The sequence below is a fragment of the Geotrypetes seraphini genome, chromosome 5 (assembly GCF_902459505.1).
Source record: "Geotrypetes seraphini chromosome 5, aGeoSer1.1, whole genome shotgun sequence".
In the NCBI taxonomy this organism is placed as follows: Eukaryota; Metazoa; Chordata; class Amphibia; order Gymnophiona; family Dermophiidae; genus Geotrypetes; species Geotrypetes seraphini.
In genome coordinates, this window is record NC_047088.1 from 208,212,535 (window position 1) to 208,236,368 (window position 23,834).

General features: G+C 40.9%; 1 protein-coding gene across 5 annotated transcripts in view; it reads left to right on the forward strand.

Annotated features, from left to right (window-relative positions):
* Positions 1–23,834, forward strand: part of LOC117360465 (sodium channel protein type 2 subunit alpha-like) — a 526,898-nt gene that overhangs the window by 409,130 nt on the left and 93,934 nt on the right. For all 5 annotated transcript variants that reach the window (XM_033944237.1, XM_033944239.1, XM_033944238.1 and 2 more), the window contains 2 exons: positions 316–436; positions 18,835–18,989. In XM_033944237.1, the coding sequence (XP_033800128.1) occupies positions 316–436; positions 18,835–18,989 (276 nt within the window). The remainder of the gene's footprint in view (positions 1–315; positions 437–18,834; positions 18,990–23,834) is intronic.

Here is a 23,834-nt window from a genome sequence, read left to right on the forward strand (position 1 = left end):
TCTCTCTCATTACTTCCCCATTATTCCCTTCACCCCTATTTTTCAACCAATTACTAGTGCCCCATTTCTGCCTTCTTTACTCAACCCAACACTAGTCTTAGCTCCTTGCCTGTGGTACTCATCCCCTGTCTGCTGTCTTCCTTTCTTCTGTCTTACTTCCTTATCCAGGCTCCCCATTCCCTTTTACCTCCCCTATTTTCTACTCTCTCACACTTTTTCCATCTTTCTCTTCCTTTTGACTGCTTAATAATACTTATGAATATTAATCTGTATAAATAATGGTGATTTAAAATTATATGGAATATTGATTTGCAGAAGCTAAACCTGTCCAGCCCATCTGAAGGAAGCACAGTTGATATTAGACCTCCTGGTGAAGGAGAACCAGTAGAAGCTGAACCTGAAGAAACCATTGAACCAGATGCTTGTTTTACAGAAGGTACCAGAACAAATCCTGTTTATAAAGTTTACCTCGTATTTTTGCTTTTTCAAACAAATCAGCTACTGCGCAGTCTATTCATGCTGTAAAGCAGTGGTTCTTAAACCTGTCCTGAGGGACCCCCAGGCAATCAGGTTTTCAAGATATTCCTAATGAATATGCATGAGGCAGATTTGCATGCTTGTCACCTCTACTATATTCAAATCTGCCTTGAGCAAATTCATTAGGGATATATTGAAAACCTGACTGGCTGGGGGGTCCCCAGGACAGATTTAAGAACCACTGCTCCTAAGGAATAATTCATAACTGAAATTTCCAATGCAAAAAGCAAATGGATATACAAATTCAACAGTGTGTTGAACAGCCAACCACTTAATTTGTATTACTTTTTTCTGCTTGGTTATTTCTTTTGTAAAAATGTCTATATACTACTTATTAAATCAGTAACATGATGCATCTATGAAACACAGGTTTTCATTGTAACATAAGGTGTAGGCTGATCTCAGTGAATGCTTTCTAATTTGTTAATGGTCTTGCTATTTGTTCATATATTTAGTGATAAATTTATAGGCATATAAACATCAATGATGCAAAAATGTATATTTCAACCACGCGTTGTGTATGTGGCAAGCATACCATGTATTGCATCCATAGCTTGAACAGTTAATTTTTTGTGTGCATCTGTCAGATGCATGTATAGAATTAAAATTGTCCACCCCCACTCCCCATTCATATTGTATCTCTTTTTAAAAGAGAAGGGGAGTTACCTTGCACAGCCAAAAATAGTTCTAAGACACGAAAAATATAACCAGCCAGAACCATCAAGGGCAAGGAAAACAGCAAAGAACATGTAAAAAAGGAATAACTAACACATTATGAAAAAGAGTCATAAAAACAGGAGGCTACTTGCAGATGTAGTCCAAGAGAGGTATGACGTAAATCTAATCAAACAGGAAAAACTGATGGCAGTGAACCCTGAAATTTCTGGGAGCTTTAAGTGAGGTTTATTAAGGTGAGGAAAAGAGAAGTTGAAGAGAATACCACTAGAAAAGAGGTTTCTGAACAGTCAAAATATTTGGAAGGAGGTAATGAGCAAGACCCTGATACAAAATAAAGGATGAGAACAAAATAAGACAGGCTTAAGACGAAAGTCAAGAGGACTTGTGATAGCTGAACCCCTGAAAATAAGAAAGCACACTAGAGTGTAGAACAGGGGAAAACTGAGGGGGGAAATTATGAAGGTGTGATAAATGGTAGGCTTTTTCCACACCTTGATTCACCAATTTGTAGCATCTCAATATCATGTGCTAACAGAATAATGCTGCTTGTACTGTTTACAAACATTAAAATTGTGTAGTTTAAAAGGAAGAAACTAAAAGCCGCGTTATCATATTACAATAAATACATTCATGAGGAAAAAGAAAACAGTGTTCAAAATTGTCCCAGGGCCAAATGACATTTAATTTCCAAAAGTCATACTGCTTTAATGGTCAAAAGATTTTCTGAAAAGAAATGTTTTCAGTCACTGCTTAAATTTATTTAAAGATGTCTCAAATCGCAAATAATCTGGCAAAGTATTCAAGACTGCGGATTCTGTCCCATTAAGTCAGTGTCTCTCAAACTTTCTTGAGCTGGGGCATGCTAAAGGTAATGGCCATGGCTTGAGACACTTATGTATGATGTCATCACGTCGACGTCTGCGCATGTGCAGAGGCCCTCTAGATGGGCCCCTGAGACATCAGTAGGGGGTGCCAGCAGAGAAGAGGGCCAGAGAGAAGGAGAGGCACTGGTGCCAGCTGATTGCCTACATCAGTGTTTCTCAACTACTTCAAGCTAAGTACCCCCTAAGTCTAACAAATATCAACTGAGTACCCCAACCACAGACCTCCCTAGGCCTACCCAAACTCTGCCCCAGATCCTATCCCCTTTACTAATTGTAATGCAATTTTTTCCATTCATTTTTCATAAACACACAATATACACAGTAGATATAAATTTTAAAAACTGACACATTTCACTACATTGAAAATAAAATCATTTTACCTACCGGCGATTTTCTGCAGGCTGCTGTAATTAGCTTTAAAGGTGAGACCAGGAGACCAGAGGGGAAGCATGCAGGCCTTCGGCGAATCGGGCAGCGCTGGCGCCCTAGGGAAGTCAGCTGGCAGGTGCCTCTCTTCCTCCTCAGTGTTCCGCAGCACACTTGGAATCTCAGGAGGCACACAGTTTGAGATACACTGCACTAAGTGGTCAGTTTAAAGTGATTTAAAAATCCAGGAGAGGTGCCTGGCTGTTTAAATTGCTTTTCCTGGACTAAGCATGGATATTCATAATCTCTTATATGGGTAGTGCCACTGAATATGTACGGTTAAGCCTGGATTCTAGTAACGGTGTCCCATAGTTAGGTAGCGGTAAATGTCTGACCGTCATGTAACTAACCAATCAGGATGCATGTTGATGGGTTTGTTTTTTATAATCGATGCGATGTGGATAAACATGTGGATAAAGGTGAGCCAGTTGATGTAGTGTATCTAGGTTTTCAGAAATCTTTAGACAAAGTTCCTCATGAAAGGCTCCTGAGAAAATTAAAGAGTCATGAGATAGGTGGCAAAGTTCAGTTGTAGATTAGGAATTGGTTATCGGATAGGAAACAGAGGGTAGGGTTGAATGATCATTTTTCTCAATGAAGGAGAGTAAACAGTGGAGTGCCGCTGGGATCTGTACTAAGACCGCTACTATTTGACTTATTTATAAATGATCTGGAAATTGGAACAATGAGTGAGGTGATTAAATTTGCAGATGACACTAAACTGTTCAAAGTTGTTAAAACGTATGCAGATTGTGAAAAATTGCAGGTGGAACTTAGGAAATTGGAAGACTGGGTATCCAAGTAGCAGATGAAATTCAATGCGGACAAATGCAAAGTGATGCACATTGGGAATAATAACCCAAATCACAGTTACCAGAACCTAGGGTCCACCTTGGAATTAGCACCCAAGAAAAGGAAATTTTCACTGCTGTCCGCCAACCTCATTTGTATGCGTGATTTTTTGAGAATGTCTCGAATTTTTAGATTCGGTATCTAAATGGCTGCGTTAGCAGACCATAGCTTTTTAACGTGAGTTTTTTAACGTGAGTTTAACGTGAGTTTTTGAAAATCCTGGCCTAAGAATATTATAATGCCTCTGTATCGCTCCATGGTGCAACCTCACCTGGAGTATTACGTTCATTTCTGGTCTCCTTTTCTCTGGAAAGATATAGTGGCACTAGAAAAGGTTCAAGAGCAACCAAGATGATAAAGAGGCTGTATGTTCAAATCTCTTGCTGCTCCTTGTGACCCTGGGCAAGTCACTTAATCCCCTCATTGCCCCAGGTACACTAGATAGAGTTTGAGCCCACCGGGACAGATAGGGAAATATGATAAAGTACCTGAAAGTAAACCACTTAGGATATAAGTGGTATATAAATAATAAAATAAATAAATATGAGGAAAGACTAAAAAGGTTAGGGCTCTTCAGCTTAGAAAAGAGATGGCTGAGTGGAGATACATTGAAGTCTACAAAATCCTGAGTGGAGTAGAATGGGTACAAGTGGATTGACTTTTCACTCTATCAAAAATTACAAAGACTAGGGGGCACTCGATGAACTTACAGCGAAATACTTTTAAAACCAATAGGAGGAAATATTTTTTCACTCAGAGAATAGTTAAGCTCTAGAACGCATTGCTAGAGGCTGTGGTAAGAGTGGATACCGTAACTGGTTTTAAGAAAGGTCTTCTGGACAATTTCCTGGAAAAAAGTGCATAGTCTGTTATTGAGAAAGACAAGAGGGAAGTCACTGCTTGCCCTGGATCGGTAGCATGGAATGTTGCTATTTTTTAGGTTTTGGCCAGTTACTAGTGACCTGGATTGGCCACCGCTACTGGGCTTGATTGACCATTGGTCTGACCCAGTAAGGCTATTCTTATGTTCTTATTCACACACCTACAGAAGTATCTAGGTACACCTAAGGATGCCTGAGGGTGGCATGGGCATGGCTTACGCCGGAAGTGGGCTTAGGCATCCTTAGGCGATCATAGGTGCTTCTGTAGGTGCAAGGCAGGCACCTTAAATGTACAATAGGTCTGTAAAATGCTGGCCTACATTTAAAGTGCCTGTTTTAAAAACAGTCATGATTCTATAAACGGTGCAGATGCATGATTCACACGTGATCGGCAGCTGTTTTTTTGGCGGCTGCTGATACTGGTGCCATTTATAGAATCTGAGCCTTAAGCTGAAACTGGCTAGTGTATAGGTGATCTGGGAGTAGAGTTGGCACTTTTGTGGTTAAGTGCCAATATTTAGTGCTTAACCATATAAGGTACCCACATAAATAGTACCGCATATAACACAGTCCTATCTTTATGCAGTTCAGTGCTGCATAAATGTTAATCAACTGCATATGACCAGATATTGAATGACAGTGTTTGGATATGGCCTGGTATTTAATATCTAGGAATAAAGCCAGCAGCAGCCAGATTCTGGAGAAGGGTAATGGAAGGAGGGACGAGAGAAATGTCAGACTACTGGAATGGAAAGGAGAGAGAGAGATGCCAGACCAGGGAATGGAAGAGAAGGAGAGAGGAGAGATGCCAGACTGCAGGAAGGAAAGGAAAGAGATGCCAGACCATGGAAAGGAAAGGAGAGAGAGATGCCACGCCGTAGGAGAGATTCCAGGCTATGAGTGAAAAATATTCAAACATATGTGTACAAACAAAAAGCAGATTTAAATCTAAGATTTCAAATTAGGGGAGGTGGACAACAGTTTTTAAAATGGATATACCATACTTCTTTATACATTTCTGGTAGAGACATTATCCTTGAAGCTTAGCAAGCTCCTCCCTATGTTCTGAACATTCAGTCCTCAAAAACTTGATGTAAATGGAATAACACAACTTGCATGTAAATTTAGAAGGTGCATTATTTATGGTAAGATAATGCCAGATTGAGCTAATGTATATAGATTACCAATTCAGAGCGATTTTTATAGAAAATACAGTTACAAGGATGGTTCAATAATTTATCTACCTCAGTAGGAAAGAAAAGAGTTTTCAAAAAAATTTTTTTCAATAAAGTCCCCTAATAGCTTCATACACTTCATCTACTCTTCCTGAAATGACTTTAACCTCTTTGAAAAGAATTCTTCTGTTTGACCTTCAAACCAGGATGTCACAGCTTCCTTGACGTCTTCATCACTTGAAAACCTGTCAATGGAGAGATTTCTTCAAAACTTGGAACAGGAAATAATCTGAGGGAGCCAGGTCAGGACTATAGGGTGGATAGTTCAGCTGCTGAAACCCACATTCTCAGATGGCAGCCTATTATTGTTGTGACATGCAAACTGGCGCATTGTCATGAAGAAGCAGCATGCTTGCTGTGAGTTTTCCTTGTCTTTTCTCCTTGATTGACTCCTGTAAAGTGATCATTGTGTTGGTATAACTCTCCCCAATTATGGTTGTCTTGTGTGGCATGAACTCCAGAAGCAAAAGTCCTTCATCATCCCAGAAGACAGCAGCCATAACTTTGCCTGTTGATTTTTCTGTCAAACATTTTTGAGGTGGGGGATGGCTTGTGCTTCCACTGCATTGACTCCATTTTGGACTCAGGATCTCTTTGATAGACTCAAGTTTCATCTTCAGTCACCAAACAAAAACAATTTATTGGTTTTCATGGAGCATCTCCAAGTTTTCCTGACAGCACTGGAGCCTTCTGGCCTTCTGACTAGACTTCAGCATTCTTGGAACCCATATTGCACTAACCTTGGACATGCCCAACTTTTTATGAATTATTTTCCAAACTGTACCTACCGAGATGCCCATTTCCGGGAAACCTTAAGTCGTCTGTCTGACAAAATCAAATCCTCAACTTTCTTACACATTTCTGTGAAAGTTGCTTCCACAAGCCGTCCAGTGTGAGAGTCATCTTCCATGGACTCTGTACCCCAGTTAAACTGTATGCTCCAAAATTTTACTTTATAGGATGATGGGGCAGCCTCACCTTAAACTGCAGTCATGTGTTCATGAATCTCATTGGATTTTTCCCTTCTTTTGTGAGAAAATTTATCATTGAATGGTGCTCCAAATCTAGCAGTTTCTTACTTGATTTACACAAGGAATAATAATAATAACTTTTATTTGTATACCTCAATACCACAAGCAGTTCAGAGCGGTTTACAGAGGAAGAGACTGTACATATACAGTGATGTTTACAGAGAATATTGTCAAATACATTGGTAACAAATTTCAATTACATTAGTGAGCCGAAGGCGGTTGGGTATAACCGGAAATATGTCGGAGATATAGCAGGTAATGCAAAGATATAGCAGGGTAGGAAGGAGTCAGAGAAATTTATCAAAGAGATAGGTTTTGACTGATTTCCTGAAGGATTGGTAGGAGGGTGCACATGAAATAACGGTAGACAGACAATTATTCCATTTGCCAGCTTGGAATGACAGTGTTCTATCAAGAAATCTCTTGTATACACAACCCTTCAAGGAGGGGAAGGCAAATAGAAGGGCATTACGTGTGCGAGTAATGCCAGGAAGTACAAAGTGATGTGAAAGGTAAATTGGGGATGAACCAGTTATGGTTTTGAAGCAGAGGCAGGCAAACTTGAAGATGACCCTTGCCTCCATTGGCAACCATTGAAGTTTTCTGTAGAACGGGCTAATATGGTCTGACTTTTTGAGACCATAAATGAGATGGACGGCGTCCTGTCTCTTGGAATGTTAGATTCTCACTGAGCCGCAACTGTGCATGAGTAACTTTGAGACATGACTCAACATGCACAGACTTGTTTCAACATACTTGCTACTTGCTTTCATACTTAGGCAGATAAATTATTGAATGCCCCTTATACATTTGCCCAAGGCATCTGTTACATCCTGCCATTCCTGTTAGAAATTGTTAAAATCTAGGGAGAAAAAAAATACGTTTTAAAATGTTTTTGAAAATTAGATTCAACCCTGAACAACAATGGTGGAGAATTCCACAGAGCAGAAGCCAGATAGAAGAAAGCAGTATGGTGAGTGGCAATTCCACTAGCATTGGACGATAAAACAAAACAATTCTGTTCCTGGGAACATAATATTTGTTCAGGCACATACTCCCAAATTCTGTATGGCACCTAAAATTGTGTGTGTACATTAGTGTGCATAGCCAATGTATGGTCACAACTTAATTGATTATTTGGCCTGATCGGTGCCAATAATTGGCAGATAACACCATAATTGATGCTTGGACTTGGAAAGCATGATTGTATAAAAGGTATGCACCAGTTGCTGTATGTGTATTTGGAAAGGGGACATGGCCAAGGGTAGATCAGGGGCGTTCCTAAAATTTAGGCACTTTAATATACAATACACCCAATCTACGCATAACTTAGGTGCAGGCATTTAGGCCTGGTTTTAGCTGTCCGAAATGCATGCAGCTAAATTATGTGTTGCACACAGGTGCTGAACACGATTCTATAAAAGGTATGCACACCTTGTAGAATCGAGCTAAGTAACATCCTAGTCGGTGCCTTATATAGAATATGGCCCATGAAAGATAAGCAAGTAGGTGCCAAAATTAGTATTTTTAATTTAAAATGGTAGGCTGTAGGAATCCAGTGGTAATCTTTGAGTTATAGAACATCATGATCAAACGTCCAAGACTATGTAATTAACTTGATTGCTGTGTTCTGAACCTTCTGTAGAAAATGTAACTGAGAAAGTAGGAGGTGACTGTATAATGAATTACAGTAGTCAAGATGACTAAAAGTATATTAAACAAAGCAGTATTATCAAGATAATTTTGAGTTTAGTATAGAAAGAGGCTTTTTTTTTTTTTTTTTGCTAAAGCTTAGTATGCACTAATTCCATTAGCATGCATCAAATGCAAAGAAGCCCATTTTATATATTTTGACTTCTTAGCATTTAGGGACTGAGTCTGTAAGCAGCGCCTGCTATGTGTCAATCACAGACAGATTCTAGAATCGTGGCTTGGTGGGACACTAGGTGCCGGAAATGTAGGCCAGGGTTTCAAAGGCCTTACATTTGTGGCACCTTTGGTCCTGTCTGAATCACAGCCAGTAAAAAAACAAAAGGAATTGACCCCGAAATATCCACAAAGAAGAAAATCCAGAGAAATCCCAAAATATCCACAAAGAAGAAAATGCAAGCAGTGTCTCACTTCCGGCTCACCACACAATTGTTTCCCACGTACTCACCTTTATAGGACCCCCAGGGACCCCTGAAGAAGACTTTTTGTCGAAATGCGGACCGTGTTGGGTCCTGTATCCCTAGCGGACTAGGTCCTTTAAGGCTTTTATGTGGATGATTTATTTTTATGTGGATGGAATTATTTTATGTGGATGATTTCAGTGTACCTTTGGAACTTTGATACTTTCAAATAAAGTCCATTTAGGAACATTGTCACTCCACAGAGTTTTTTTGGTTTTCTCTGAATCACAGCCAGTGGCACATAGTGACACTGAAGTAAAGTATCATCCCTAACCACAGCCACGTCCGGGGTTTGGCGTCGCTATGCGCTGCTAGTCATCAGGGACCTAGGTGCCGGTCCCGGAGGCCATATAGCAGCGCCTTCTTTTTGGTAATTACTTTTTAATTGGTTTTAAATGATGCGGTCAATTAGAGTTACCTGGACATGTCCAGGCGTTCGGATGGCTTTTCAAAAACAGGCACTTTGTCCGAGTTTTGAAAAGCTTCTTCTTTGGAACCACATCGGGAGAGCATTCGCAAATGCCCTCCCAACTGGTGAGAACAGGTTGAGGGGGCGGGGCTGGGTGGAACAGGGATGACCTGGGGGCAGGGCTATGGGTCCAGGTTTTATTTAACTAAAATCTGGTAACCCTACAGTCAATTACCATGTTGTTTAGCATCAATTAAAACAAATTAGACAGAAGTAGGATGCCTACCACCGTCTACCTTTTGATGTCTCAACGAGAATCTGGGCCTTAGTGCGCACTAAGCTTTAGTAAAAAGGCCCTAAAGAAGTTTCTCTTTCGAAGGAAAGCTGTGGGTCAAAAGCATATTTTAACAGATAACACCAAAGGTAGAGGCTGACCTAGAAGTATTAGGGAAGTGGTAGGTACTGAACAGCATCACAGATAGTTAAGACTGCTTTTTGTGTGGCCCTTTGTGCCTACTTAGTTATATGGATGCCGGCATTGAATATTTCTGGCATTCATATAACTCCTGGTGCCTCCCCAACTCTACCCGTGGAACGCCTCACTCCTGTCAGAATTAGAGTTGGTTATTGCTGATATTAAGCGGCACTGCCTGGTTAAGTCCCACTGAACATCAGTTGCCTACCTACTAAGTGTGATTGAAGAGAGCAGGAGCCCTCCTTACATGTTTAAGTGCTGACACTTAAAAGTACAGAGCTCTGAGAGATGCTAATCTAATCTAAATTAACATTTATAACCTACTGTCTCCCTGCAGAGGTCCAAAGCAGTTTACAATTTGGAAATATGCATACAGGTTACTACATAAAATTCTTTACATAATTTCACATTAATACAACCAATCTAATTTCTATCTCATAAATTCCTCAAATAAATAGATTTACAAACATTTCTGAAACAAGATATAAGAAGTATGATTTTTTTACATCGGTGGTAAATTGTTCCAGATTTGAACAGATTGATACGAATAGGCAATTTCCAGATGTTTTTTATATTTGATTCCTGTGAAAGAAGATGCAACAAAATTCATTCTGTGATAAATTTGGCTGGAACTAACTAACCCTCCTCCCCCCCCTCCATTTTACAAAACCGCGATAGCGGTTTTTAGTGCAGGCCGGCACACTGAATGCTCTGCGCTGCTCCCGCTACTCATAGAGTTCCTATGAGTATCGGGAGCAGCATAGAGCATTCAGTGTATTGGCCTAAGCTAAAACTGCTATTGTGGTTTTGCAAAGGGGGAGGGGTAAATTTGCTCATGACACAAAGTTGGTCAAAGTTGTAAAATTGCAACAGGAGCTTGTGAGACTGGAAGACTGGGCATCAAAATGGCAGATGACGTTTAATGAGAGCAAGTGCAAAGTGATTCATGTGGGAAAACTATAGCTACATGATGCTGGGTTCTATGTTAGGAGTCACTGCCCAGGAAAAGGTTCTAGGTGTCATTGTTGAGGATAAGTTGAAACCTTCAGCTCAATGTGTTTCAGTGGCTAAGAAAGCAAATAGAATGTTATGAATTATCAGGAAAGGAATGGAAAACAAAGATGAAAATGTTATAATGCCCTTGTATCGCTTTATGGTACGGCCGCAACTTGAATACTGTGTGCAGTTCTGGTCGCTGTATCTCATGAAAGATATAGCGGAATTTTAAAAAAAGTACAGAGAAGGGTGACAAAAATGATAAAAGGTTTGGGACAACTTCCTTATGAGGAAGGGCTAAAGGAAGGGCTTATGAGGAAGGGCTAAAGTTAGACCATTTAAAACATGGTCTAAGTCACAAAAACCCACCCAAAGTCACCAGATAAACACTGTAAACACATAATAAAGACCCCCACACACTACCCCAGTGATCACCGACCCCCCCAACTCCATAAAAATCGTAATCACACCTTTAAAATTCAGCCTCCAGACCATTATCACCTGAGAGCCTGGCATAGGAAAGCCTAGTTGTCCTGCACAGAGGCCCCATTGGTTAGGGACCCATGAAGAGAAGGCCCCATGCCCATAAACTCCTGTAATCCCTGCATTGATACTGAAACATGTGCACTCCCCTATACACCCTCCAAACCCTTTTGTACTGGCATATAAGTGGCTCCTACAGACATAAGGGCTATTGAGGTGGTAGATTAATGGGTCTAGGTGATTCTGGAAGTGGTTTGGGGGGCTCACTGTAACCTATAAGGGAGCTGTAGTGAGATGAAGACATGGCACCCTTTTTGTGAAGTTCACAGCAGTGCCCTGTAAGGTACCCCACTATTTAGGTGCCATGTCTGGGTGTTCAGTCCATCACTTTGCAGACCCCTCCCACGTCCAACAGGGCTTGTTCTAGGCGTTTTTGACTTGGACGAAAAGTTGGACGAAAATGTGGTATAAAGATGGACGATTTAGCGACTTGGACGATCAGATTGGCAGGACCTATAGTTAGATGATATTCGAAACGAAAAAAAATTTTGGACTTATTTTTCGAAAATGTATCCTAAGCTCTTTTTTACTTTGGACGACTTGCGACCTGGATGGAAACTGACTTAGACGTTCCTTTCGATTATTTATTTATTTTATTTATTTATTCGATTTTTAGCCCATCCTCCCAAAGGAGCCCAGAACGGGTTACAAAGTACATCCATAATAATCCAGACAGAGCAGAGATGACAGTTTACATAAATTACAATATAGACATGACAATAAAGCATATGTACTAAGTAGCATCTGGTGAGATTAAGTGACATAGTGTGTTGACTGGGTGGCATTTCAGGGTGATTATGCCCCTCCATGATTCAAGACTGAATGCAGTACAACTCCAGAGAAAAAGAAACAAATGCATTTCTTCCTGAACAGTACAAAGTACAGACAGCATATGTAAATTCTCAAAATTGACACAATTCAATCACTAAATTAAAAAGTAAAATCATTCCCCCTACCTTTGTTGTCTCCCTTCTCCATGCTGTGCCTTACCTTCTGGCCTGCTCCCGCCTGGCCATTTTATGTCATCCCCCGGTGTTATCTTCGGGACGGCTCTGTCTTCCTCACTGATGCAGTGCACAAAGCTGCAGGCAGCAGTTTCTTGCGAGTCCCACACCTCATTTGGAAGCCTTCCCTCTGACGTTGCAATGTCGAAGAGAAGGCTTCTGGTTCAGGCATAGGAGCCGCTGCCCGTGGCTTTGTGCAGTATGGCAGTGAGGAAGAGGGAGCCGGCCCGAAGATAAGGCTACATCGATTGCACCATGGACCGGCAGTTGAAGAACACTGTTTCAGGACTGATGTATGTGCCGGCTGGCAGCAAATTTGTACGGACCAACTCCGGTCCGCGGACAGGAGGTTGAAGAACACTGCCCTAGAAAATCTTTCTACCTTTAGGTAATCATTCTGGTTCAGTGGTATAACAGTTAAATCATCCAGTTGACTAGAAAACAATAAGATCTTCATTTTAGTTGCATTTAGCTTTAGCTTAAATGTCAAAGCCCATTGTTTCAATTTTTCAATGAACGCCAATTTCTTAGGCTGAATATAAATCACATCCTTTGTGACAGGTATCAATATATAAATGTCATCACCATCTGAGCGGAAAACAAACAGGAGAAACTGCCTTCAGAACAGTGAGAAGCACAAAACAACAACGAAGGAGACCAGATGGTGCTCAATCCTTTTTATTTTGTAATAGACGTGACACGATCGTGTTTCAGCCCTAAAAGGCCTGCCTCAGGAGTCTTGCTGTTAAATCATGATCGAAAAGGTATATTGATCCATATGCTCAATTATTTCAATTAATTCTCTTGAAAAACACCATGCCAGGAGCTGACAGCGAGTATAGCGAAACAACATAGAAATGGTGTTTTTCAAGATTATTCATTGAAATAATTGAGCAAATGGATCAATATACCTTTTCAATCATGATTTAACAGCAAGACTCCTGAGGCAGACCTGTTAGGGTCAAAACACAATTGTGTCGAGTCTGTTGCAAAAAAAAAAAAAAAGGATTGAGTGCCAACTGGAAATTTTTTTTAAAAAACCCAAATTGAACAAAACGGGATAACGGGGATCCCTGTGGAACACCACAGCAAGATTGTCAAGCCTGAGATAATTCTCCCTTCATCTTCACTACATATCTTTGATCAAACAAAAATTTCTTAAACCAATCCAACACTGACCCTGCAATTCCTATAATTTGCAAGTTAAGTAAGTAGTAAAGTATTATCAACCATGTTGAATGCTGCCAACAGATCAAATTGCAACAATATGACCTGAGAGCCTGCAGCTCTCTAACTTTGGCTGTAAGTACTAATGAGAGTTTCTGTGCTGTGTAAAGCTTTAAAACCAAATTGGGATGTCGGTAATACTTGAAATCTAACTGCATTATTAGATAACTACAGCAGCCTCTAATAATTTGGTGAACAGTGGAATACTAGCTACTGGTCTATAGTTTGTAACCGTCGAGAAATTTAACTTACCCCCTTTGGTATTGGTGTCGGGACAATCTCTCCAATATAATGATGAAAAAACCCTCTCTCCAGGGCATTACTTAGCATATTTGTAATCCAAACAACTATATCCTTAGGTGGATTGTTCAACAAATTGAAAGGAATCCAGAGCACAGAAAGATTTAGAAAATTTTTTTTAATGATTTCTAAAGTTTCTTTAAAATTAAGGGCTCCTTTTACTAAGCTGCGTTAACGTTTTTAGCGCACACAGCAGATTAGCGCGCGCTATCCTCGCGCTACGCGGCTAGAACTAACACCAGCTCAATGCTGGCATTAGCATCTAGTGCGCGGGGCAATTTAGCATGCGCTATTCCGCGCATTAACACTCTAACGTGGCTTAGTGAAAGGTGCCCTAAGTTGCTCAAAGGAAGGCCATCATCTATCCACATATACCCCAGAATCTGTTTTGTCAGTCCAGAGTAATTGAATGTGATTTTTGTCTGGTTGCTCTGGTTATTTTACTGTATTAGTAGTATCAGTTAATTCCCTCATCAATTTAAACAGCACCTTTGATCAACAACTGTTGTCCCAATCAAACCTGAATTAGTCTTTTCATGCCCTTAACTTCTCTTTCTAGGGCAAAAGGCATATGAGTCTTGAACAGGTTGCGAAGAAGTGTCATCTTTATTTTTCAGCTCCACCTCCTACATCACTGGGCTGGGCTGTTTCTCCTCAGTTTTACCTTCTACACATGAATTGAAGGTGTTTTTCTATTCTGCTCTGAATACGGTTTGTTATATTTGGATTTTTATCCTGAATTTAAGGCTTCTTGGTGCTTCAGAGGTTCCCAATTTTACTGGGGCAGCTCTGCCTGGGAGAAGACATAGACTCTCATGTCAGAAGTCTGTAGCTGGGAGAGCAAACCTTTTATAGGGCACTGACATAGCCAGCCTGAATTATTATTTTTGGAATGCTCGGGGACCGCTGCCCTTGTCATAAGGCTCGCTCCTGGTTATTACTGGAGCTTGAGTGCAGGTTGAGTGGCCCCGTGTTGGTCCTGAGGGCTTTATCAGCTGCCAATTTTGTTTTCCTCCCTGCATCGATGCGTCTGGAGCTGTGAGAAGTCTGAAGTTTCAATCCAAACTTTTGGTCTGACTGGCAGCCTGAAGAAACAAGCATGTCGAGCTTCTATACATGCTTCTGTAAGGCAGGAGTATTCTTCACTTTTCAGCTGCTGTTTAAGCTGAACAGGCACTGCATCATCAGTTATGTGACTACAGTCCATTGAAGTCTATGGGAGACATCTGGGGGTCCTTGAATTGCCTTTTTGGAGGTTTCTGGGATTAGTATTTAGGTACAAAATCCCCTTTTCTTAATTTTTTTGAACTGTTATTTTTCCTCTCCCGGGCCATTTTTTTGTGCCAAAACACTGCTGCAGTGGCCATCTTGGATTTCCCAATTTGGTTTTTAAAAGCTTGTTTCTACCTCAAAGCTCTAAGATTTTGATTAAAATCATTATAGATGGACTCCTCAGGCTGTTTTACCCCTGATTCAGGCCAGATGTGTGCTGGATAGCCAACTGAGGAACGTCCATGTTCTAAGGGCTGTGAGGCAAATTAGTGGGAGGGGAAAAAGTGCCAGACTTAGCCCCTCTGGTCCCTCTAGGGCAGGTGGTCTGGGTTTGGAGGCAGGAATCCATCCCAGAGCCCTTGGATAGTGACACAGACCCTTGATATGATAATTAATACGATAATTTATGTATGTTTTATTGTAATCGACTTAGGGTTTAAGTGGATTAGAAATTTTAAAAAATAAATAAAATCAAAATAAGTGCAGTTGCACAGATGCCTCTCAGCCTCTGAGGAGAGTCCTTGCAGATGTCTTTTGGGCAGACTCTTCAGTCTTTTACCTCTGATATCATTCAGCTCATATTTGAAACCCATTTGACTTCTTGGGTTACTCTATACTGTCTGGGGTCCTGCCAGCTGCTGCACGGGGAAGTTCACCCTCTCAGAGTGCAGTGCCACATCTGAAGCTTTACCTGCAGGAACCAGAGTCTGGGTTGACTGGGAATTGGAATCATTTCCTTTACTCCCTCAAACTGAATTCTCACTTTTGGATTCAGGGTCTCAGGCCGGGGCGAACTGTCAAGGGTCTTAAAAGCCCTGGACCAAGGGTGAACCCGAAGGTGTGCCACCTTTTTATACAGGCAGCTTTGCTGGAGATCATCACAGAATCTTTGCAGGTATTGAAGCTGGAACCACTGTAGACCTCTGATGCTCAGCACTCTGTCATATGCAGAATTAAACCAACCTTTTCCTTTTGCATCTTGACTTTACAGTGATGCTATCGAAGCATCAACCCGTTCAGAGTCGATGGTTACCTTCTCAGAGGAAATGATTCATCTACAGATTGGAGCTGTGAATCATGCATCTAGCATTACAGACTTTAGAGAACACCCTGTAAGGGAAAACGGACAGGGTTTTCTCTGACAACATCACAGCTGTGTCTGCAGGTAGGGAGGCACCAAGAGTGAACCACAGGTAGCAGGCATGGACATTGTACAGGCTGACTATCTCAGCCAGCAGACACTGGACCTGAAAGATTGGTCTTTGTCCTGTAAATCCTTCGACAACACAATAAAGTCTTTTAGTCTTCAGCTGAAGATTCGACCTGGAAGCACCAGTATGAATGCTTTAGTACAACCTTGGCAAGAAACAAGGCTATTATACGTGTTTCCCCTGTGGCCTGTGATAGACCAGGTTATTCGCAAAATTGAGACCCACCTGGGGTTGGTAATCCTGGTTACTCTAGATTGGCCACGTCAGCCATAGTATGCAGTTCTGCTTTGGCTACAGAGGTACAAGCTTCTCAAACTGCTTCTTCTTCTGACTCTTCTCTCACAGTGTTCCATTGTCTGGAGGATTCAGAATGCTTTCAGCGTATGGCAGATCTTTTGAGCGTGTGATCTGAGCATGGAAGGGCTACTTGGAAGGGGTCATAGCTACCCTCCTAAGGTCTAAAAAACTGGTGACAGTTGTAGCCTCTGCTAAGGCTTCGAAAATGTTTCAGTGCTGGTGTGCTAAGCAGAATGTGGAGCCCTTGGAGGCAGCTAGGTTGGTGGTTTTGACGTTGCTTCAGGACTGACTCGAGAAGGGACTGGTGGTTGATCCCCTCAAAGTACATGTGGCAAACCTCTCGTACCTTAGTGCTTGAGTGAAAAATAAAAGGAAGTTTCTTTGGCCTCTCCTCCTGATATAGCTAGATTTTTGAAAGGAGAGTTGTGGTTGCATTCTCCTGTGTATCAGTCATTCCCAGCATAGATTCTTAACATTGTTTTTTTAAATATCCTCAGTAAGGCCCAGTACAGCTTTTACATCTTACAGTTAAGATGTTTTTTTTCTACTGGCTATCGCCTCAAGGAGAAGGGTCTCGGAGTTGCAGGCTCTGTTGTGCAGAGAGCTTTTCTTCAGATGTACCGAGGCTGGGGGTCTCACTGCACATGGTACTGTCCCTTCTTCCAAAGGTGCTTTTGGTCTTCCACAGGAGGTCCAACTACCCGAGGTTCATTCCACGGGAAGAAACAGGACACAGTTTTGGTGTTGCTGGATGTTAGGAGAGTTCTCCGTTACCTTGAGGTGATGAATGATTTTTGTCTCTCAGTTCATCTCTTTTTTTTTTTTTGAGTCCTAACCACCTGGGGAAGCCACCTTCTCTAAGGCTTTCATTTCAAGTTGAATTCACATTGCTATCTCTTCAGCATATATTGGGTATGGTTTGCAATAACCATTTTTCATCGAGAGCACACTCTGCCAGGGGTGTGGCTTCTTTATGGGTGGAGTCCCAGGCAGTTACTCCCGAGGAGATTTGTAGGACAGCTAAATGGTCCACCCTCAATTCTATGGAGGTAATTATATGGGGTGTATCTAGAGGCATGACTGGACACCACTTTGGTTCCTCAGTGCTATCAGCAAGCTCATCTGCCCCCATGCTAGACTCAGGGTACTGCTTTGGTACATTCTACTGGTTCAAGACTCATATGCCTTTTGCACTAGAAGGACAGAGTAGGTTCATACTTCAATAATCTTCTTTTCTAGTAGAAAGACATATGAGTCTTGAAAGCCTGCCCTGTCAAATTAGTCTGCTTATGAGGGGGTGCTGAAAAGTTCTCAGCCCAATCAACCAACTTACTCCCTAAATTCTGAGTGTTATTTTACCACTGTAGCTGAAAAGAAAGTTATCTTATTTCGTTGTGTCAATTTGCAGAAACTAAATTCTGTTTTGACATTGTTTCAGATCATTAATTGAACCATATCATTCTCTTCTTGGTTGGATTGAGAACTTTTTAGCACCCCTTCGTACTGTCTCAGACATAATGTATTTCCAGATGCTTGACTTTTCCTATCAAACAGATCTGATAACTGAGGAAATTACTGTCTGTTGCAAAAAGACAGATGAGAGTGTGAATACTGCATAAGTATTAGTGCCGCTTGCACTCAGGTATGTGGCTTGTTCAGTTCCACCTTGTTTATGTTATGTGCCTATTGATGATTTATTTATTTAATTGTATTCATTTAAGAGCAGAACAGTCTTGGCTTTGTCAGGGAGTTCCCTGTGCCCCTCCTCTTTATTTCTCTCTTATTGTGGTTATCGACTGATTTGGTATGAACTGAGGAGAAACAACATAGCCCAATAATGTAAAAGGCAGAGCCAAAAGATGTAGACGACGCTTTCTACACAAACTCATGAGCAGAGGTGAATACTCAACTGGTTCAAGACTCATGCCTTTCTACTAGAAAGAAGATTATCGAGGTCAGAACCTAATCTTCCCTTAATGAATATATTTTTGTAGAAAATGGCCATTACCACTGTATGTGGCACTATACTGTATCATACAGTTTTTACTATTATATGTAATTTAATATAGGTGCTGCTTTCAGCAAGCATTTTGTGAAAAAGGCTACAAATGGTCAGCATCCCACCTTGGATGTCCCTTTCCCAACCTATAGAAAGTGGGCTGAACGTGCATTGCTCATTTGATCTTAATAATTTTATACTGAGTAAGAAATAAAGCAATGATTCAGAGTTATTTTAAGAATAATGAAGATTGAATTTTGTTGGTTTTATTGTTACTGTGTTTTACGCTGTGAACAGTTAATAAAAATTGAATGATTTAAAAAAAATATATAGGAAGTACCAAAGTAAAGTACTACTTACAAAATTCAGTCTCTTCTAATTTTCCAAAATATATTATATCTTTCAGGTTGTGTACAGAAGTTTACATGTTGCCAAGTTAGTATTGAATCGGGGAGAGGAAAGCAATGGTGGAATCTCAGAAAAACATGTTTCAAGATAGTTGAACACAACTGGTTTGAGACCTTCATTATCTTTATGATTCTTATGAGCAGTGGTGCTCTGGTAAGTAAAATCAATATAACTTAAGTAGATCTATATTTCAACTTTTTACATATTACTTATGTGTTAATACTGAAATAAAGATCAGTGAGGGCCAGATTCTCAAAACTAAACTGGTTCCAGACGGTTTAGCCTGCATGCATTTTAGCAGCGGATTATCGAATTATCACATGAACTCTTGAATATTGAAACGAGCTGAGTCATTCTCCAAGAACGGTATCGGCTTTTGGTTACAAAATCAGCAACTGGGCCGGAGGTGCCGGTACAGCACTGTTAAAAGTGCATCTTGTGGCGTGTGTTTTGACTGTGGCTAATTAAAAAAAAAAAAAAAATTACATGATTCTCATAAATTATACTTTTTTTTAGTGGGAGTGGTAAAAGCACTCTTCTTGAGCGCATGTATTATAGCCCTCCTCTCCTGCTGCCAAGGGGATGTTGGGGGTGGGGTGCTGTTGCTTGGCTGCGAGAGAGTGGGCATCTATCCCGCTGCAAAAAACATCCCCGGCAGTGGGAGAAATGCCCACTCTCTCTTGCCGCCAAGCAAACCCCTCCCCCATAACATCCCCTTGATCTTTAAAGAGAGTACAGAGAGGAGGTTTTGATCGTCAAATGTAGGGATCTGGGATGTTAATGCGGTATGAACAGTCTTGCCTGTCTATCCTTGTGGGCTCACAATCTATCTAATATACCAGGAGCAATGGGGGGATTAAGTGATTTGTCCAGGGTCACAGGGAGCAGCATGGGTTTGAACCCACCACCACAGGGTGCTGAGGCTGTAGCTTTAACCACTGTGCCACACTCTCCCCCACTCTTTACCGCAGGTACTCTCAGGCATCCCACAGTAATTTTGGGACTGGCGTGTGTTACCCATACATTGAAAAATAAAATTGAATTTTTAGCACTGTAGTTGGGTCTTGAGATCGAGAATGGATGTGCTCTGTGCTAATCAGTTAATGCAGCTACATTGACATACGCTGACCGATTAATGTATGGTTAGCACATTAACCCTTAGGCGCCAATCTTTACAGTTGTCAATCAACTGCTAGGCGCAGTTTGTAGAATCATGCCTAGCAGAACCTAAGCAGACTTAGGCATCCTAAAGGAAGGCACCACTACATTAGGCCAGGTTTTCACTGACTTAATTTACTGGCACCTATCTTGGACGCCTAGTGTCACCTAACTCAACCATGTCTATTCTCTACCCTAACCACACCTGTTTTTCAGGTAGGCGTCATTAGGCATCGACATCTTTACTTAGGGGTCCTTTTATCAAGCTGCGGTAGAGGTTTAACGTGCTTAATACCGCACGTTAAACCGCCTGCTGCGCTAACCGCTAATGCCTGCATTGAGCAGGCATTAGTTTTTTAGCCGGCTATGGGGGTTAGCGTGTGATGAAATGTCCGACGCGCTAACCCCTTAATAAAAGGACCCCTTAGGCATTGCTAGGCACCACGTGGAATTCCAGGCCTAACTTTTAATTGTGATTTCTTTTTTTCTTTTTTTTTAATTATTACTCAATTAACTTCAATGGCATGGTCAATTATCACACAATTCAAACTGATTTCATTTAGGCTAGACTTGAATTTGAGTTAGGCGTTGTTAAGCAGCCTCAATTATGGTGCCTAACAGTGCCTAACTAAGGCCCTTACTGCCTGCAAAATAGATGGCAATAGGGTCTCACGTGCTAAAGGCCACATGCTAATTGGAAAATTAGTGCATGGACATTAATAAAGAAAATTTAAAAATTGGACATTTTACCGCTGAGGAAAATTGGCCATGTAACATGGAAATGATAATTTCCCCATTAATGACCACACACTAATTTTTCCATTAGCGCATGGTCATTAGCACATGAGCCTCTACTGCTACCAAGTTTCCAAGTTTATTAGTTTTTAATATCCCGACCATCAAACAAATGTCTGGCCGGTTAACAATAAAATTAATAAAGAGTTTAAATGTAGTAGAATGTGCATGAAGATATCTAAAATTAAACATAGATGACAAAGACTTGACGTACTGGAGAGTGAGGGTAATAGGGGAGGAAAGGGAAAAAGTTACATTGTATAGAAGAAATGGGAAAAGTGGGGGGGGGGATTGAACGAAAGGAAGGGGAGGCGTGAAGATGATGGATGCTTGCCTGATAAAAGAAAGAAAAAAGAGAGAGAGAGAACGAGAGAAAAAAAAATAAAAATTTTTAGGTTTGATTAAAAGCGTCCCGAAATAAGAAAGTCTTTAGATTTGTCTTGAATTTGGCTAATTGTTGTTCGTCGCGAAGGTATAGTGGAAGTGAGTTCCATAATGTAGGGGCAGTTATAGCGAAATTTGTTTTGCGAGTATAATAGAAGTCTTTTAGGGATGGAATATAGAGAAGTTTGTGGTCCGATGATCTTAATGTACAAGTGGAACTTTGAGGAATAATGAGTTTATCAAGAAATGTAGGTTGATGTAAGAGTTTGATTTTGATTTTGCTACCCATTATGTAGGCAGTAAAGACTTGCACGCTAACCTCATGCTAATCAGCGTGTGGCAATGTAGTTGTACTAACTGATTAGCACAGAACACACTCACTTTCTGTCCCCAAACCTGCACCCAGCTCTAAAAAATAAATGTTATTTTTTACTACGTGGGTAATGTTTGCCAATCCCAAAATGAATGCATGACACCTGAGCTTCCCCTGCAGCAAGCCCTTTTTATTTTAATTTCTCTGGTAGTGTTGTTGTAGTACCTAATGCAGTTTAGTAAGTTTTTTTTTAACTGAGACTTGGATTTACTCACGAATTGGGATCTGCCTCTTGGAGAAATGCAATTTAAAATAGCATTTTTTTTAAAACTTGAGTGAAAAGACACTAAGAATAGCACATTTAATAATAAGGTCTCAAGAAGGCTCCAAAAGTTGGGAAATATCAAGGGTATCTGCTGATATAATCTGATCTAAATCTGAACTCTCACTCATCGTCACCTTGGAACCTCTGAATAGATAATAAATATTCTCAGCTGATAAAGAATCAAGCTGTGAATAATGCAAATTTTCTCTTTGATGCATGTTAAAAAGTTCTAAGGGGCTAAGTAATGAGTCACTGGAAAATTCAATATTCTGGTGTATGTAGAATGAAAACTGTCCTCCTTCAGTTTCAACTGAGCGTATACCAAAGAACTATCTTTAACCATAGACCCAGCTGTAGATTTTTAAAGTAGTAAGAGATGAATCTACTTTCTTTGGACCTTCTTCAGTGTCCAATTGTCTCTTCTCCGTTTTGGAGAATTTAAAAACTCCTTCCTGAGTACATAAGAATTGACGCTGCTGGGTCAGACCAGTGGTCCAACATGCCCAGCAGTCCACTCATGCGGCGGCCCTCTGGTCAAAGACCAGCGCCCTAGCTGAGACTAGCACTACCAGCGTACGTCCTTGTTCAGCAGGAACTTGTCTAACTTTCTCTTGAATCCTGGAGGGTATTTTCCCCTATGACAGACTCCGGAAGAGCGTTCCAGTTTTCTAGCATTCTCTGGGTAAAGAAGAACTTCCTTACGTTTGTACGGAATCTATCCCCTTTCAACTTTAGAGAGTGCCCTCTTGTTCTCCCTACCTCAGAGAGGGTGAACAACCTGTCCTTAACTACTAAGTCTATCCTTTTCAGTACCTTGAATGTTTTGATCATGTCCCCTCTCAATCTTCTCTGTTCAAGGGAGAAGAGGCCCAGTTTCTCTAATCTTTCACTGTACAGCAGCTCCTCCAACCCCTTAACCATCTTAGTCGCAATTTCCGGACCCTTTCGAGTAGTACCGTGTCTTTCTTCATGTATGGCGACCAGTGAGGAAATAGTCCCTTGTATTGAATGTTTGATCCATATAACAACCTGATTCCAGTATAGCTGTATCCCCTGCACAATGTCAGTGTGATATTATGCCCTCTTTCTCTTCTGAGTAAACCTCTTGCTTCTGGAATGCTGCAAGTCATGCTTCTCATCCTATTTCTTCCCAGATGATAGCATCTTGAATCAGCCTAGAAAGCATTCTGTTCACTCCTTCTTGATACTCTGAAAAATTCTGTATCTTTATGGATGTCTAGAAATCGATACAGTATTCATTTGCTGTAATCTTTCTGAGGGAATGAAGCTTGAACTTCGATGTACCCTAGTTAGAAGACATTTTGACATCCAGTACCAATACTTTTTACATGATCGTGGCTGACTGAAAACAGAAACACCATCCTGCACTTCCTGTTAAGTTCATGCTACAAATTATCCTGCACAGGGTCTGCTGAAAATGAGGAATGATAACAGAATTGGCTGTGATATTAGAGGACGGCCAGAAGCAACAGAATGAAACACAAGGTAGGCCTTGGGCTGGGGGGTTCACATACTGACTGTGCTTGTGATAATGGAGTTGCAGCCTCAGAAAGTTTGATACAGTACAGTTAGAGTTATTTTATTTGATATACCGCCATTTTTACCAAAAAAAAATTCATATCAGTATGTGCAGTCTTAGGAGGCTTCTCAAATATATGTCACAAGGGACACAGTATGCAGGAGACCTGAACACTATACACTGTGAGTAGAATTAAGGGCATGACATATCCCTCCCACACACATACACACACACACACTAAACAGCCTGGCTTTCTTTGTTTCAGGGATGTAAATGCTTCTTATGCTTCACTTTTCTTCTGCTGATTAGACTATGGCACTCATTTTCAAAGCAGATGGACACCTCAAAAGGCCCCCCCAAAAAAAAAAACCAAAAAAAAAAAACCTATCCATCTGCCAAAAATGTTTAAATCGTGATTTTTAAACAGCAGAATTTGGATATTTTAGACTGCAGTCAAATAGCAAGGGTGTGTGTTGGAGGCAT